Source organism: Octopus bimaculoides, chromosome 6 (assembly GCF_001194135.2).
Source record: "Octopus bimaculoides isolate UCB-OBI-ISO-001 chromosome 6, ASM119413v2, whole genome shotgun sequence".
NCBI lineage: Eukaryota > Metazoa > Mollusca > Cephalopoda > Octopoda > Octopodidae > Octopus > Octopus bimaculoides.
In genome coordinates, this window is record NC_068986.1 from 1,431,470 (window position 1) to 1,448,584 (window position 17,115).

The window sequence follows — 17,115 nt, forward strand, 5'->3', positions numbered from 1 at the left end:
ATATATGTATGTGTGTATGTATGTATATGTATCTATGTATGTATGTGTGTATGTATGTATGTATATGTATCTATGTATGTATATGTATACGTATGTATATGTATATGTATATATTTGTATATGTATACGTATATATATATGTATGCGTATATTTATATGTATACGTATGTGTATGTATACGTATGTATATCATCATCATCATCGTTTAACGTCCGCTTTCCATGCTAGCATGGGTTGGACGATTTGACTGAGGACTGGTGAAACCGGATGGTAACACCAGGCTCCAGTCTAATTTGGCAGAGTTTCTACAGCTGGATGCCCTTCCTAACGCCAACCACTCAGAGAGTGTAGTGGGTGCTTTTACGTGTCACCATGTATACGTATATATTTGTATATGTGTATATATCTACGTATATATATTTATGTTTATGTATGTATATATGTATATTTTTGCGATGGTTGAAATGAAGGAACAGTGTGCTTCCGTGAAATTCTGTTTTCTGCTGTGGAAAATGGTGATTGAAACAGTTGTCATATGTCAAACAGCTTACTAGGTCATTGCCACGAGCAAAACACAAGCTTACAAGTTTTCATGCTTTAGGAACGGTCACTTGTTGCTTGAAGACCAACCTTGTTTGGGGCAACTGATGACCTCCTGAACAAATGAAACCATCATGAAAATCTGTGAACTGATCTTGGATGACCATCGCTGAACTTGTTGATATGACTGGTGTGTCAAGATGGTGCTGGTTTGTCTCGTCAATGCGAAAAGAATCGTCTACACAGAATTTGTTTCTCCTGGTCAAACTGTTAACCAGACATTTTACTTGGCAGTTCTAAAGTGTTTGCGAGACATGGTGAGATGAAATGAAAGCGCCACAGCCTGTGGCAAAGTGGAAAGTGGTGGTTTCATCATAACAGTGTGCCTGTGCACACCACCTTTTAAGTGCAAGACAGTTTTTAACCAAAATATGGCATGACCCTGTTTACCCACCCTCCCTGTTTACCTGATCTTTCTCCTTGGGACTTCTTTTTTTCCCCCCAAATGAAAGAAATCCTTGGAGGATGCTTTGAAGGCAATGAAAGTGTGAACATGTAAAGCTAAGTAAATAAAAGGATATTGCAAAATTCTGGTTTCTTTTGGGTACCCCCCCCCCCTCATATACATTTGTTTTTTACTGTTTGGTGACAGAAGTATGGGCAATACCCATGACACTTTCCTTTTTCTTCAGGACTTCTGAGAGAAGGGAAGACACCTGACCTGAATGCTTGCAACAGTGAACTCTGCTAAAACCTCACCAAAGACTATGAAGTCGTACATTTAAGTATGCAATGCTTTGTTCCCCATCCAAGAACTTGGTTGTAGAACACCAGGAACTGGCACAAATATCGCAATGCATCTCGTCCTACCTTTTAGCAACTCAGTTAACTCGTTAGTATTCAGTTTGACCATAATACAGGTGGAATATTTTGGCTGGATGTGGCCTGTTTAAATGCTACATGGTTAACTCACTTTAAAAAAAAAAGTGTTTAAGTGATAGGTTTGATCAGGATAGACCTAGTCACAAATAACTGATCAAAGCCCTCCCGGCCTCCACAAATAATTTGTCATAAGAATAAGCATACATCATGATCCTTGCAGTGGTGTAATGGCAAAATCATTATTGCATTGGACAAAAAAACCTTGCTGTTTTCAGTTACGGCTGTTTATATTTTGAGTTCAAATCCTGCTGAAAGCAACTTAGGCTGTCATCCTTCTAGGGTTAAAAATACTTGTCAAGTACAGGGCATTGATTTGATTAATCCTTCTTCACTAAATTTGTGACCTCATGCCAGTGTTAGAAATAATTATTATGATTGGTGTTTTTACTGAGACTGAAAGTATTTTCTAATTATGCTTCTTAGAGGTCATCTCTAAACTAGGTTGATTCTGTTGAACTAGTCACATGCTTATCATTCACATGGCTCTTGTTTTCCTCAAAAATGTAATTTTGTAAAATGTGTCCAATGAAATATTTAAAATATTATTTTTCAGTTAATCATTAGTAATTTCTGTAAAGTTTTTATAGTTTTACAGTAATGATGATAATATAACAACAATATTATTTATACATTTTATTTTTCAATTAACTATGCTTTAATGCTAATTAAATGTGGCATTTCTTAAGAAAGATACATCCGAAGATGTGTTCATTTTTTTTTTAACCATTTTGATACCAATCTGCTTGAAACTGTCCCCGGTTCCTATGCTAAACACTTTTTGTTTAAAGTGACACAAATTTAAATCTTCCATCAAACACCAGATTAATAATGGTTTCAAATTTTGGCAAAGGGCCAAGAGATTTCAAGGGGATTGAGAAGTTGATTACATTACCCAATACTTGACTGGTTATTAGTTTATCAACCTTGAATGGATGAAAGGCAAAGTTGACCTCGGTGCAATTTGAATTCAGAATGCAAAGACAGTCAAAATGCTTTTTGCCCAGCATACTAATGATTCTGCTGCTTCCCACCCACCAGCTTAATGATGATTTCAAATTTTGGCACAAGGTCAGCAATTTCAGGAGGAAAGTCGATTATATTGACCCCAATTCTCAACTGGTGCTTATTTTATTGACCCTGAAAAGATGAAAGGTAAAGTTTACCTTGGCGGAATTTGAACTCAGAACATGAAGATGAACAAAATGCTGCCAAGCATTTGGTGCAGCATGCTGACAGTCCTGCTTGGTTGCCACCTTAAACACTAGCTTAGTAATGACGGTTATTTTATGGACTTCATTATCTTCAAAATTAATTGAAACAAAGGCAGTGTATTTTGATAGAGATTTGGTAATAAAAGGGTTAAGAAATCTATTTTAATGAAGATAAACTTGTTTAGTTGAATTTCCTGCTCTCTGAAATGTTCAACCAATATTCCTCAGTCTGAGGACATTTTGTTTTCTTCACTATATTCTGTTAGCTTTGACATGCAACTGAAGACTGGGTCTTCGGACACACTCATACTGCATTACTAGCATTAACATCTGTTAACTTCTTTCAGGTTTTAGAACAAAAATAGAGCTTTTAGTTTAAAAATGAGTTAACCATTATATTTTTCTTTTACTTGTTTCGGCCATTGAACTGTGGCACTTATGTAAACTATTTTCAAAGAAATATGTCCATGATCTTCATCACATTCAGCTTCTAATTTAAAGTCATTGACTTGTTCAAGTATTGTAACTTGAGAAATTCAAGGCTATGTAAGCAGCAGCAGCAGTAGTAGTAGTAGTAATAATGATGATCATAATAACAACAACAATAATAATAATAATAATAATAATAATAATAATGGAAATTGAATAATAAAATACTAATACAATTAAATCTCAATGGAAGTTAATGTCTTAAGGCGTTGACACCATTTGTTGACACCAAGTTGTTTGTTTGATAGTAATGGCTGTTCTAAAAATAAAATGGAATTGCTCTCAAATGAAAGGAGTAAATATGATTTTGTTTCAGAAATGTAAAAAACTAAATTACATTAATGGTGGTTTCTAAAATCAGATAACTGAGAAAGGAGTGTGATAAAGAAAAATAACATACAAAAGTTGCCTGATATTCACACATGCAAAGACTATGTATACATCTATAGGGGAGTACAGCTATGTTTTCTATCCATCAACATTTTCTGTTCTTTGAGCTTCACGAAGACTTACTAAACAACATCTGGATTTAATGATCTTGCTATACATACGTTCATGTTTCTTTTGTATTTTGTGAAACACACACACACACTCTTATTTCATATGTGTGTGGATGTTGCATCATCATTAATCCATTCATCATTTAATACCCATTTATCCATGCTAACTTAGATTGAATGGAGTCTCAGTGTCTCTTCATTTCTGGTCCTTCGTCTTTTATCATCACAGTGAAGCAGAGAACTGCCAATCAGTTAATTTTTCTGATGTTTTTTTTTTTTCATAGTAGTATACCCTGCTTATTACCAATCACTTCACAGCATAGACTAGGATCCTTTTATCATGCTAAATGACATTATAAAGGTTGTCTCTATATTAGGGCTACAGAGTCTCTTCTACCTGCTATCATTTAAATTTTTATTTTTTTTATTTAGAATGACTGTTCTTCTCTTAAACTATTTGTGTTGTGGGCTTGAAAATTCCTCAGATCCTCCATTCAAATCCAGAAATGAGATTTTTATTAATATTAGATATGTGTGCAAATTTTAGAATCAAGTTAATCTCAAGTTCACTTCTAATTTAAACAAAAATTAACTTTATACTCAACAGAAATGCTAGATTTTGTGGTGTAGAGCTTTTGTTGTCTTCTTTTAATTCAAAGTACTTATTGGCTTGGAATGGATGAAGTAACTATGCCCATGACCTTTGCAGTCCCTTCAAAATAAGTAAGATTGGTGCTGTTAAAACTCTGCCAATCTGTTAAGTTTATGATGTTACTTTTTGACGAATCAGTCTTGAAATTAAAGAGGCCATCATCAGGTTTCAGTGTTCTCACATATTTGTGTGTCTTTGAATAAAGAGAAAAGAATAACTGGGCAACCACTCTTGTTTGAAATGATTTGTACTCCTAAAAAATTGATGATTCTAATAGCCAAAAAATGTTGGTCCAAAGATGTGGAACCTGTGGAAGAGAGGATCCAGAACTTATGGCAAAATGGTGAAGACTAATCTCAGGATGTTGAACCCCATCATTGAGATGACAGAGCACTGTGTTGACTGGTGTTATGTAGTGGTGGAGGATGGCCAATCATTTGTTCAACGTATCTTGCATGATAGTAACTCAAAATAAAAAAATTGACTTGTAACATTGGTAGCATGTCCTACCCATGGAGAACAGATATAAAATGATGATATGTAAAAAAAAATGACGGTGACATTTTACAGATATTTTCTGCTTTGGCAACAGACTGCTCTCAGAAACAACAGTAACAGAACTTAGGCTAGAAACCTAAAGCCAGTTAATTATCTGCTTCTTCTCAGTGATTTAAACATTCTACATTACTTTGAATTTCATAAGTAAGTTCATTTTATATTCATTGAATACTTAGACTGATGACCTAATTGAAATACTCGTTATCTTGTACTTCACAACTATAATGCTGCTTTATGTAACTTTTTAATAAATATTTTTTTCATATCTTTTACTTAAAATCCACTTCATTGCAGTTATTTAGTGTTAAAGCTGCATTGCATCAATTCGTATGCGTATTCCAGAAATGTTTATCATCATTAAACTAAAATATTGATTCCCACTGGTTCACACTTGTTTTCTGTTGTTTTTTTAAATATATTCTAAATCTACATCTAAAACGTGAGTTAAAGATCTGATCGGTAAACAATCCTACATTAGTCCTCAAACACAGATTGTAACATTTCTTTTATTAGTACTTTAAACAACTGTTCTTTTTACACCTTCTTTCTTATCTAACTCTCCTCTATCTCCTTCAGCCCATCTCATGTGACACACTTTCCCCATATCCTACCTTTTACAGCCCCTCTTATTGTATTCAACCTCCTCCCACTCGTTCCTCTCCCAGATATTACTTACAGTATTTAATAGTTGTATTTTCAGTATTCTAGGCTGAGATTAAAAGCTTATGTAAGGAAGATGTGGATTCTGCAAGTAGCAGTGAAGGCAACCTGTTTTTCAGAGTAGTAACTTTAAATAAAACCTGATGCAGTGTATAGGGAACACTTCAGTCTTGGCAAACGATTTCTCTTGTGCTGGTGGCCACGATGAAATGCAGTCGGACCATCCTGTAAAGTGTTTGGTAATAGGAAGGGCATCCAACCTGTAAAACAAGGCCCAAATCATGAAATACTGCAAAACATTGGTAAACCTTACATATGCAGGGCTTAACATTTCTATATATATATATATATATATATATTCCTTTTTGTACATGTATTTTTTCTCATATATTTAAAGTATGCTGTGCTTATTCCTAAAAAGAAAAAATACTGTCCTATTTTGTATTATTCAAATGAAAAGTATACGGTAACCTCATTTTTACAGGTTAATTTATCAGATTGCCAATGTTAAATTTTTCTTAAAGTACACATGCTAATGCAAACCTATTAGGCCTACCAATGAATTGTAGGGTGAGTGTATGTATTTAATCTGTGCAATTGAAGTTATCAGTCCTGAAACTTCTTGGATGAAAATTTACTGATAAGCTTACCCTTAATCTGAAGAGTTTTATCAAAATAGTTCATTTTGTTTAGCAAGTCCACAGGAGTTTTAACCCTGTCGTTGTTTACAAGTTCCTTTTAATAACTTTTATAGATGGTATCAGTTGTTGAAAGATGTTTTTTCCATGGTTATAATCTATTGTTGCTTCTGTTGTTTAATTAGTATGTTAATTTCATTTTTCTTTTGCGATTGTGAACTTGATCAAATAGTTTTTAATTAACTAGTACATTGGTGTGTATCTCACACAAGCCTTCCACAAATGCATATGTAAGCTTCAGTGCTTTTGTAGTTTGTACTTCTTGATGGTAGTGATTTTTTGTGAAATATAGCAAAGGTTCTCCTTTAGATGGATATAATGACCTTCCATAATAACTCAAATGTCACACATCTTTGCTCTTCAATAAATAACTTCTTTCCTTTTCTCCTTCTTTTCCTTTTCTGTCCTATTTCTTGCTTTACTCTATTTTTCTTTTTTCATACTTTTACTTCCTCACCTCTCTTTTCTTCTCTCCTTTTATTTTTCTCACCCTTTAGAACTTAAGCTTCAAACAATTGACTCTCTCAATCTTTCTATTCTTTATAAAATCTGTAACTGACATAACCTTGTCATGGGGATATGTAAGCCCTGAATTGTCAAGGACACTTGAAAGAAAAAGTTTGTTTTGAAGAAGGGTCTATCATTAAATGTTTGGAACCACCTATTATCATAGCACATGAACTTTTTTTTCTTGTAAGTCTTAACTGGGACCACGGCTGTTATTCGTTTTATGAGGTCGATGTAATCAACTCCCACAAAATTTCAGGCATTATGCTGGTAGTAAAAAGAACTATTATTATTATTGGTGAATTGGCAGTATTGTTAGTCTTGGAGAATGTTCCTTATGGTATCTGTTCTCATTCACTATGTGGTCTAAGTTCCAATTCTGCTGAGTCACCCTTGCTGTTCATCCTTTCAAGATTGATACAAAAAAGTATCAATCCAGGTTAGTTGATTGGTGGAACAGTACGAATGGTGGATTGGGTGTGTTGCATCATTTGCCCTGGCTCTTTTTGTATTGAGTTCAAATCCTGCTCCTTCCCCCAAAAGTGTTATGAATGGGCAAAATCAATCAAAGTGCCTTTCAAATTTCAGTTACAATTCTTTATGTTCTGAGTTCAAATCCTACCAGGGTCAACTTTGTCTTTCTTCTCTCCAGAGGGATTGAGGGTATCAGCTAACTCCCACTTTTTAAAACTTACTGGTCTTTTGCCTAAATCATAAACAATTATTATTATTGAGTGGTAGCTTCTGCCAGCTCTTTATGTTCTGAGTTCAAATTTTGCCAGTCAACTCTGTCTTTCATCCTTTCATGGTCAATAAAATAAGTACCACAGGTATTGATGTAATTGGCTTGGTCACTCCTGCTAAAGTTTCAGGCCTTGTGCTTATAGTAGAATTAATATTTCAGTTATTGTGATAGCTACCATGGTGAGGTTGTGGAGTGCTAAATTAGTTAGGTTTTGATCTAGATTTGGTCCAGTTATTATGTGTAATTGTGACAGAACTATTGACATTATAACCACACTTTTTCTCTGCTTCACTAACTGTCAAACATTTATTATTAAGAGATCAGTATGAACCTGTTCAGCCACTGAAGTTTTCAGAAACAGTCTGGCTCAGGTTTATCATCTCCCCAAATGAATTTCTGGGTTTGTTTTTCTTTAGTAAAAATGACTGGAATAAGTTGATGCATTTGAGTATTGACCTTTGGTTGAACTTGAAACCAACAAAACAATGTTTTCACCTACTTGTTAAGTGATATTGCTGGTTAATTGAAGCTGATTCTGATGTTTGCACAGGAAGTAAGTCCTTGAATGGAGCAATCACATGCATTGACAGAAGGCTTATCGTAAAGACTATGTGAGCGATATTGAAAGTGAGAAGCCAGTTTCTGTTTGCTGTGAGTCTGCAACACCAGCCAAGCTACTGTGAAGTATTTATCAGTAGCATTAAAGACAGTGTGTTACTGACAATGCCATTAATCACAATTCAGCTTATTGATCACGAAATAGATCATTGGTTGGTTTTTAAGATTTTAGCTCTGTTTCTCTTCAGACATTAATAAAATTACAATACATATTTATCTACCTGTTCATGAACGTGTCTGTATGTGTTTGCACTGATCTGTTTTATTAGGTGCACATGCATGCATGCACTCTCTCTCACACACGTACACACACAATTTTTCATTAGTTCTTTCTTTACATTGTAAGCTTGTAGTGTGCTGAATCTGTAGCCTAAGTTTAATTTTGCTTGTTCACTGTATTGTCACTCTGTCTTGTTTCTCCATTACACCTCAACCTGGGACCAATAGATTCTATTAACCTGGCTTATGAAGATGGAATCCTTAAGGGCCAGGGAATCCCGTGTTCTATTAACTGTTTTGGCACACTTTCGTTCATTGTATTTATTAAATAGCAGGGATAAACTTGAATCATTGAGAAAATTAACCAATAAGACATCCCAGTTTTTACTCTTTTACTTGTTTCAGTCATTTGCCTGTGGCCATGCTGGAGCACTGCCTTTCCACAAACAAATCACCCCCAGGACATTCTTTGTAAGCCTAGTACTTATTTTATCAGTTTCTTTTGTTAAACCACTAAGTTACAGAGACATAAACACTCCAGCATCACTTGTCGAGTGATGCTGGACACACACACACACACACACACACACACATACATACATACATACGATGGGCTTCTTTTAGTTTCCGTCAACCAAATCCACTCACAAGGCTTTGGTCGGCCTGAGGCTATAGTAGAAGACACTTGCCCAAGGTGCTACACAGTGGGACTGAACCCCGAACCATGTGGTTGGGAAGTAAGCTTCTAAAATTAGTTCCATGTGGAAATTGAAACAATTCAGTCACTAATAATAATTCTCTACGAATGGTAATAGATTTTCATACTTTATAAATATCCATCACCCAGTGAGTTAGCTGAGTAAATAGTGATGAACAAAGCACTTTTAAGTTTACTTAAAATAAACTACAGTTTCTCATTTTTATATTTTTATATTTGATAACCATTAGACAGTGGACTGCCAGAGTTGGTAGAGCATCAGGCAAAATACTTGTAACTTACCTCTCTTTGTTCTGAGTTCAAATTTTGCCTTTATTTTTAAGGCCAATGAAATAAGTACCAACTAGAGCTGATATAATCACTTAAAAACTTTTGCTGGGTTTTGCCCAGCAGGGCTGCAAGCCAATGATTGAAACCATTAAAAGGTTAAAATGAAACTTTCCTGTGACATTATGGTAATCAGTAGCATATAAAATTTATGTTTTTCATGCAGCAGGTATTTATGTATATTCAAGTTATAACATACTCAGTGTTCATTCACAAAAATTCTATCTATCTCAGTAGTTGTTCTGTATGAATGATCACACTGTCCAACTGATAAAGTCTAAGACTGAATTGATTTATCATCCATGTTGCTAATCAATCATCACCTACTCCTCGCTGTACTCAATTTTTGATTAATTCAAATTCAAGAGTTGTCTTCCCTGCCATTTGTGACCAGAATTAAGCAACTAGTTTGAGTGGTTCTTCTCACTGTGGGTATAATTTGAAATTCTTTCACTTCTAATATTATGTTACTGTTCACCTTACTAAGTAAAATTTTACCCCAGCGGAATTCTGGATGGAATTCATTTATGATTTTATAGTTAGACCTATTGTGTATCATGCTGAACACTAGGCCATATCAGATGTTCTATTTTGGAGACTTTTGCACTCTAATTGGGGACAAAGACCATTCAACTACATTGATGCTGTTGGCAGACAAACAGAACATGAAATCAAATGCTAACCACAGATAATAGAGAACAGCATTTTCTGGCACAGCCTTCTGGAATGCATCTCAGATGCAATGCTTGAAGATGATTAAATTGGTACAATATTGAGTTCTATCTTTCTAAAATTGACAGCCCAAACTTCAAATTCCATTAAACTAATGGTGTATTTTAAGTTAACTCTCTACAAAGTTGATGTCATTCTAAAGAAAATCATGTGAAATTGTACTGAATTTTGCTGTCTGACTTTAATTCTCTCAAATTCTCATGTCAAAAATAATCCATTTCCAGTTCATATCATATTTAATACTATATATGAACTGGATAGTTCTCCAAATTTGGCCAAGATGGATTTATTAAATCTTATTAATCAATATTTTATATAGCTTTAATATCTGGAAGGTTGTACATATACTTGTGTAATCTAATTACATGACAATTTTGGTTTCATTAATTTCATTTTCTAAATGTAATTTATTTAAGTAACTTGATCAGAATCATCAAAATATATCTTCTTTCTTTTTAGCTATTATTTCCTGCTAATTAATTTCCGGTTTTCTATTTTTTTATATTGCAGTATTTTCTTATCTCCCTTCACAATATTACTTTGATGCTTTATTATTTCATATATCTTCTAACATTTTCCCTCCTCTTTCTGCAAAGAAAATCAATAGGACTATTCCAATGTCTTTAAATATAGCAGTAGCATTAAACGCAGTAGGATTGATTTCTTCCACCTGTTAACTGTTTGTAGCTTAATTTTTGGACTTGTTTGCTTGTTCATTTGTAAAATATTTTGTCTGCTGACAACAAAATGAAATCAACGATTAGAGAGACCGTTAGTAATAATTGTGTTCCTTTCTATTTTTATGTTCCTCCACATTTCTTTCCGTTTGTTGTAAACATTCCTTAGCCTCAAATGAAAGCCTACGGGGAGGGGGTGGGGCTGATTGATGTGGTTACTCAGCATGCTAGAATATTTAACTCACCATTTTATTTTTTTAATGACATATTGGGTTGTATAGATGGGATGGTTACAGTTGGAACACGTTTGGTGATTGGTCTGAGACCTGAACTGACTTGGGGTTAAACGACAATAGCAACAACTAGATGATAATATAGACCAGAATAGCAGAACTAGTGGATTTACTGCATCCAGTTTATCTCCTGAGAGATTGAATTTTCTTCAATTTTAAATATAAATTAAAATTTATTTTTAAGAACTGTATGGTGATGAGAGCAATTTATGTTGGGTAACTTTACATTAAAGAGTGGAATGTATAAGTTCCTGTGATTCAGATCACTTCATGGTCCCAGCAAACAAAATGGAAAAGGCTTTTCCCTGGAGGATAGCAGGGGGGTGGGGGTGGGCTTGCACTTGTGGATAGCCATCTCCACCCTGATAGCAGTGAGCAGGGATATGGTCTGGGGGCTGAGAACATTGAAGGTCTCCTCTGCTACTGGCTTCAAATCGCTCTGCATATCAACCATTAAAAGAAAATTTACAAATAAAAGTGGATTCAATTCATCATCATCATCATCATCGTTTATCATTCCTCAACAAAAACCGACTTTCATTACTAGTCAAGAGAAATCAATAGAAAGCTAATATATTACAGAAGAAATGGTATTGAAATAAAATGGGAAGTATAATAAATGTTTGAAGACCAAAAAACCTTATTAAATCCTTGTCCTTTCAATGACCTTCAAACAGTTTAAGGTTGTTAATTTTACAGAATTAGTTTCAAAGCAACTTTACTATATTTAGTTTCAATTGATCAGATCTGTTCAACAGAATAAATTACTTTATGCTGATGCTTTTCTCTTTTTCCTAAAAAACTAAAATTGATTTCTAGTACAAAGTCAAAACATTTAGTAGGATTGGTGTATTGTTGATTAAATCAATCGTGAGTACTTGATTGGTACTTTATTTATCAACTCTGGAAGGATGAAATGCAAAGTTGACCTTGCCTGCATGAAAAGTGGATGTAAAATGATGATGTCTACTTATAAATAAAAATCTACAAACCAATGAAGGAGACTCTTGGGTCTCTTGACCAGCTGGAAATAGCAGTCAAATTGCCTTCAAAATCCCACCCCCTTCTATTTTGTACACTAGGCACTCAGCTTAACAGTTGTAATCGTTGATTGACTTGTTTCTCTGTGACAAGTCTTGTAAACTGCTTAGATGTCAAAATTACATTGTAAACTTACTTTGCTTTCATTTAGCGTATATTTAGTTAGTTTACTAGAGTCATACTTTCTCCAAGCTTGAGTGGTAAAATTGTCGCCTAATTTAACATTATAATCTGGTCCTTGGGTTTTAAGCATTTGGGCCAGGCCTCTGGTTTGAGGATACCTTCTGCCCTATCCCCCTCCGGTCTCAGACACCCTGAAAGTTTCATAGATACTGCTCTCCCTCCTGCTTAAGCCCTTTAGGAGAAATTTGAACTGGTTGACTTACAATATTATGATCATACAGTGTTTATACTACTTATAGCATTGGTCTATACATCCCTGTATTACTCATTTGCTGTTGAGGGGAAAACTATTTTGTTACTTGACCTGTGGCAGCTAAATTCTTCCTTTTTTATTGTGTTGAAAAAGGGAAGTTGAAGGAAATTGTATTCTTTGATGCCCCTAAAAAGGCATGAGGAGAATAAATGTAGGGCAAATGGAAACCAGATTATGAATTAGAACACAAACTAGAAAAATCAGACAAATTTTAAGTTAATTTTTTTTTTCTTACAGAAACAATGATTGAATCCATATCTGTAAAATTTTTTTCTTTATTTTCCCTCTTTTGCATCCTGAAGGAGGCATCACAGGTGGCATTGAAATCTGTATTACATTCCCGACAGAATATGTAAAAACTCAGCTACAACTGGATGAAAAATCTGGTCAAGCTAAACGATATAAAGGTCCAATTGATTGCGTGAAAGTTACAGTGTCCGAACATGGTGTTCGCGGCTTGTATCGAGGACTTAGTGTATTACTCTATGGTTCCATCCCCAAATCTGCTGTCAGGTAAGTAACTATTTATGTGTACTATAGCTAACAAAAAGGCTTATGTTGTTTATCTTTGCATAAAATTTTTTGTCTGTTACTGATGTTTTATATCGGAGTGAACTTTGTACAGTAGGTGAAGTGAATTTGTTATCTGTCAACGAGCTTCCCAAATCATGTCTACTTATTTTACAATAATTATCTAAAACCAGTTTTAGTAGCTAAGTAAAAAAACTGATATAGACAATAATTGTGAAAAGTATATCTCAAATGATTAGCACAGTCAATACTAATGTTTAATGAGGCAAGCTTGATAATTATAATTACACTAGTCTGCTCTTGTATCAAGTTGAGGTAAACATATAATTGAGTAAAACTGATATTATTGAGTAAAATACTTGTTGGTGCTCTAGCATAACTGTGATCTGGTGACTGAAACAAGAAATATTCTGAAGTTTCAGATGATTGCTTGCAATTTAACAGCTGCTGCTTTAACAATCTGTTGCTCTTTCTAACGAATACCTATTCTGCAACAAACCAGAATCCCTTTTTTAAGTTCAAAATTATGTTAGAGTTATTAACACTGCCCTTTCATTTAATATGCATTAAATATTCTATTATGTTTGGAAGACATGTGAAAATTCATTAATGTCCAGTCCACTTTAACATTATGTTAGAATTGGTTTAGTCTGTCTATGGTCTTTGATGTGATTGCTACTTCAGGTCTTTGATGTGATTGTCACAGTTTAAGCCCCATGATGAGAATTTCCTCTCTAGTTCTTATATCAAGATCAAGCTGACTTGTGTTCAAATGCATTCCAGCTATGACTATCTCATCTTTTTTCCATATGCAAGGAACTTAGGACCAACCAGAACTTAGGACCACACCCACATTATCCAAGATAGAAAGGTAGCATGTCATTTGAGGAAAATTTGGCTACTGTTTCTTGTAGATTGACAAAATAGAGGCTCCCTTGCTGGCTCCATCATGTTCCAGACCCATAGGGAGAATTGCATCTAAGTGGTGACTGCTTTTGTCATGGTCCATGCTTATCATGAGAATTCCTTCATTACTATCCAAGCCTATGGTGTGAATGCTTTTATTGCAGGACTTGATCAAGTAGATCAGTGATTATATAGTGAACTACGTTTATTCATAGTATCTTGGTGGACTAAGCAAACAAATTTAGTGTCTTAGTTTAGACAGTGAATTTCATTAGTTTGGTTAAGTTTGTCTTGAAGAGAAGAGGAATTTGATGTTTCAGGACTGTGTCTTTGAGAGAAAAAGAAAACTTTTTTCAGCGAAGACAGAATAAATAGCAAATATTTCTACTTATACTGAATTGTCAAATTAAATCTGTTCTAAATCATAGTTTATTGATGGCAAAACAAGTATCTAAATAGTATATTTGTTGCGAAACAGCTGGTCTTACATATGATTTTTTTTTTTGGTCTGTTACAAATGTTTTCTGACAATAAACTGATTTCAACCTTCAGTTTCTATTGATTTGGGCTCAGTAATTCTCTTTTCAATTGTTTATTCAGTATCAGAAGATTGTTGCAGTTGAGTAGCTCGATTTAGTTTGCTTGAGCAGATGTATGACATAAATAAATGGATCTCCTATCACTTTTGAGAATTAATATTGCCTTCTCATTAAATTACCAGTGATTGAGTATTCTGGACATTTGTATCCTTAATTATTCCTCAGGCATAACCACAGTTTCTGTGTCTGACAAACCTGACCATTTTGATTGCTGGTACTGTCTGTCCAATAGGTTTCCATTCCATCCACATGATGCCTGTCTACTTAATATCACTCATAAGCCTTCAAGTAACTCGAGGCTTGAGCAAAAGACACTTGATCAAGATGCCAGACAGTGACCTGAAACCCAACACTTTGTGATTGCAAAACAAACTTCTCAGTCACCTAGCCATACTTGCTCTCAATCTATGGTATAAACGTAGCCAATTGAATGCTCCAAAGCACATGCCATCATCCAGATACTCCTTACATGAACATTCTATTTTGAAAGCAGTTATTACTAGAGTAATATGAGGTTTTATGAGGATTAACATTGCTTTGTTGTCTATTTTCTAATTAAGAGATAAGTTACATATAGTTAGGATTGAACTCAGAACAATAATTTCAAATGTAAAATTTTGGTATGTTTATATCCATTATGCTGCATGCAATCCTATGTTAACTACATGGAAATGATCATATGTTTAGATCTGAAGGTGATCAGAAAATAGTCTCAAATAGGCTCACTCATGAAGTAGTAGTAAAGGTAGAAACATAAAGATAAGGTTAATATAAAAACACCAGAAAAGCTTTGCATATATACAAACAATAAACTTTAATTACAGAACCTAATTGAAGTTGCCAACATCTGGATTTCGTTAAAATTATTAATAAAGTCCATTTGTTTTAGAATACTATTTCTAAAGGAAAATTTGAAATAGTGTAAGACTTGGTTGATTATATATTTATTTCTATTAAATGCTTTAAACTGCTCATATTCTATCGTCATCATCATCACTACCACCATCACCATCATTATCAACACCTTAATGATGATTATCATTATCATATTTGTGTGTTCCTTATTCCATGTTTACATAGTTTGGACAGGATCTTCTCAAACATAGCACCCTGCAACTTTATCATCTCCTCTTTGAGGTTCTGCTTCCTGAGGTCAGCCTTCACCATTTCTAACCTATGTCTTAGCTGGTGTCTCTCTTCCACTGGTTCCTTCCACATCTGGTACTTCCTCACCCACATGTCATCATTCATATATATCTCCATACTAGTGTAGCCGTCTCTCATATACACCACGACTGATTCCTCTTATAATCCAATTTATCTTTCTGCTTTTTCTTCATGTACACTAACATAACACATTGATAAATATGTGTATACACTCACTCGATACTTTTGATATATTTAAAAAAATCATGTGGTAAAACTGATTTTTGTTGGTATTCTTTTAGGTTTGGTGCTTTTGAAGAATTCAAGAAACGTTCTGTGGATGAGAAGGGAAACTTGCCAATGAATAAGCGATTGCTGTGTGGTTTAGGTAAGATTCTTTTATAACGTTCTAATTCTTTTTAAGAAAAACTTTTATAAGTATAGAATGTAAACAAACCAACACTGGCTGTCAAGCAGTGGTAGGAGACACACACACACACACACACACATGCACGCATGTACACACAGTCCAACAGCTTTCTGGTTTTCCATCAAACTGTTCATCCATGGAAAGCGGACATCAAATGGTGATGATGACAGTAGGCTTCTTTCAGTTTCTGTCTACCAAATCCATTCATAAGGTTTTGGTAAATCCAGTGCTATAGTAGAAGACACTTGTCCCAGATGCCATACTGTGGGACTGAACCTGGAACCATGTGGTTGGGAAGTAAACTTCTTACCACACAGCCATGTATTTGTTTTTCTGTGTGTATGAATGTGTTTGTGAGGCACAGACATAACTGTGTAGATATAGTTTGCTTTGTAACTCTACAGTTTCAGGTTCTATCCTACTGTATGGCACACTTGAGCAAGTGTCTTCTATTAAAGCCTTAGGCTGACCAATACCTTCTGAGTAAAAGTGTAATTGTATTTCAGTTGACAACCTATGGTTAGTCAAAAAATGCTTCCATTTTTATCTCTGTTGAGTGGGTTAAGAGCTTGACCTGTTAAACTTTCCTTTCCTTACAGATATTGACCTTATAAAACATTCTGTGAACTCCCATTTAGATTAATTTTTGCGATGCAGACTCTCACCAGATTTGCAACTTTATTATTAAACTTCTTTTTCTTTTTAAGACTGCAAATGAAAAATTATTGTAGTATGTCTGTTTAATTAGCTAAAGTGTAACGTTATATTTCCATTGAGGAAGATATTACTTTTTCTTCTCTTGAATTATATTTTATACCAATTATGATATGTAATCTTTTAGATATTTCTTTATAGTACAAAAAAATGAACAAATATGATTCACCCACAAACAGATATTGGTTATAGATTTGTAACTTTCTAACACATGCAAATGGGTCTT

The 17,115-nt window shown here is 34.3% G+C and overlaps 1 protein-coding gene across 1 annotated transcript in view; it reads left to right on the forward strand.

Moving 5' to 3' along the window:
- LOC106881074 (tricarboxylate transport protein B, mitochondrial) overlaps positions 1 to 17,115 on the forward strand; it is a 42,171-nt gene that overhangs the window by 5,294 nt on the left and 19,762 nt on the right. Inside the window, exons 2-3 of the mRNA XM_014931290.2 lie at positions 12,866 to 13,076; positions 16,048 to 16,133. Of these exons, the coding sequence (XP_014786776.1) occupies positions 12,866 to 13,076; positions 16,048 to 16,133 (297 nt within the window). The remainder of the gene's footprint in view (positions 1 to 12,865; positions 13,077 to 16,047; positions 16,134 to 17,115) is intronic.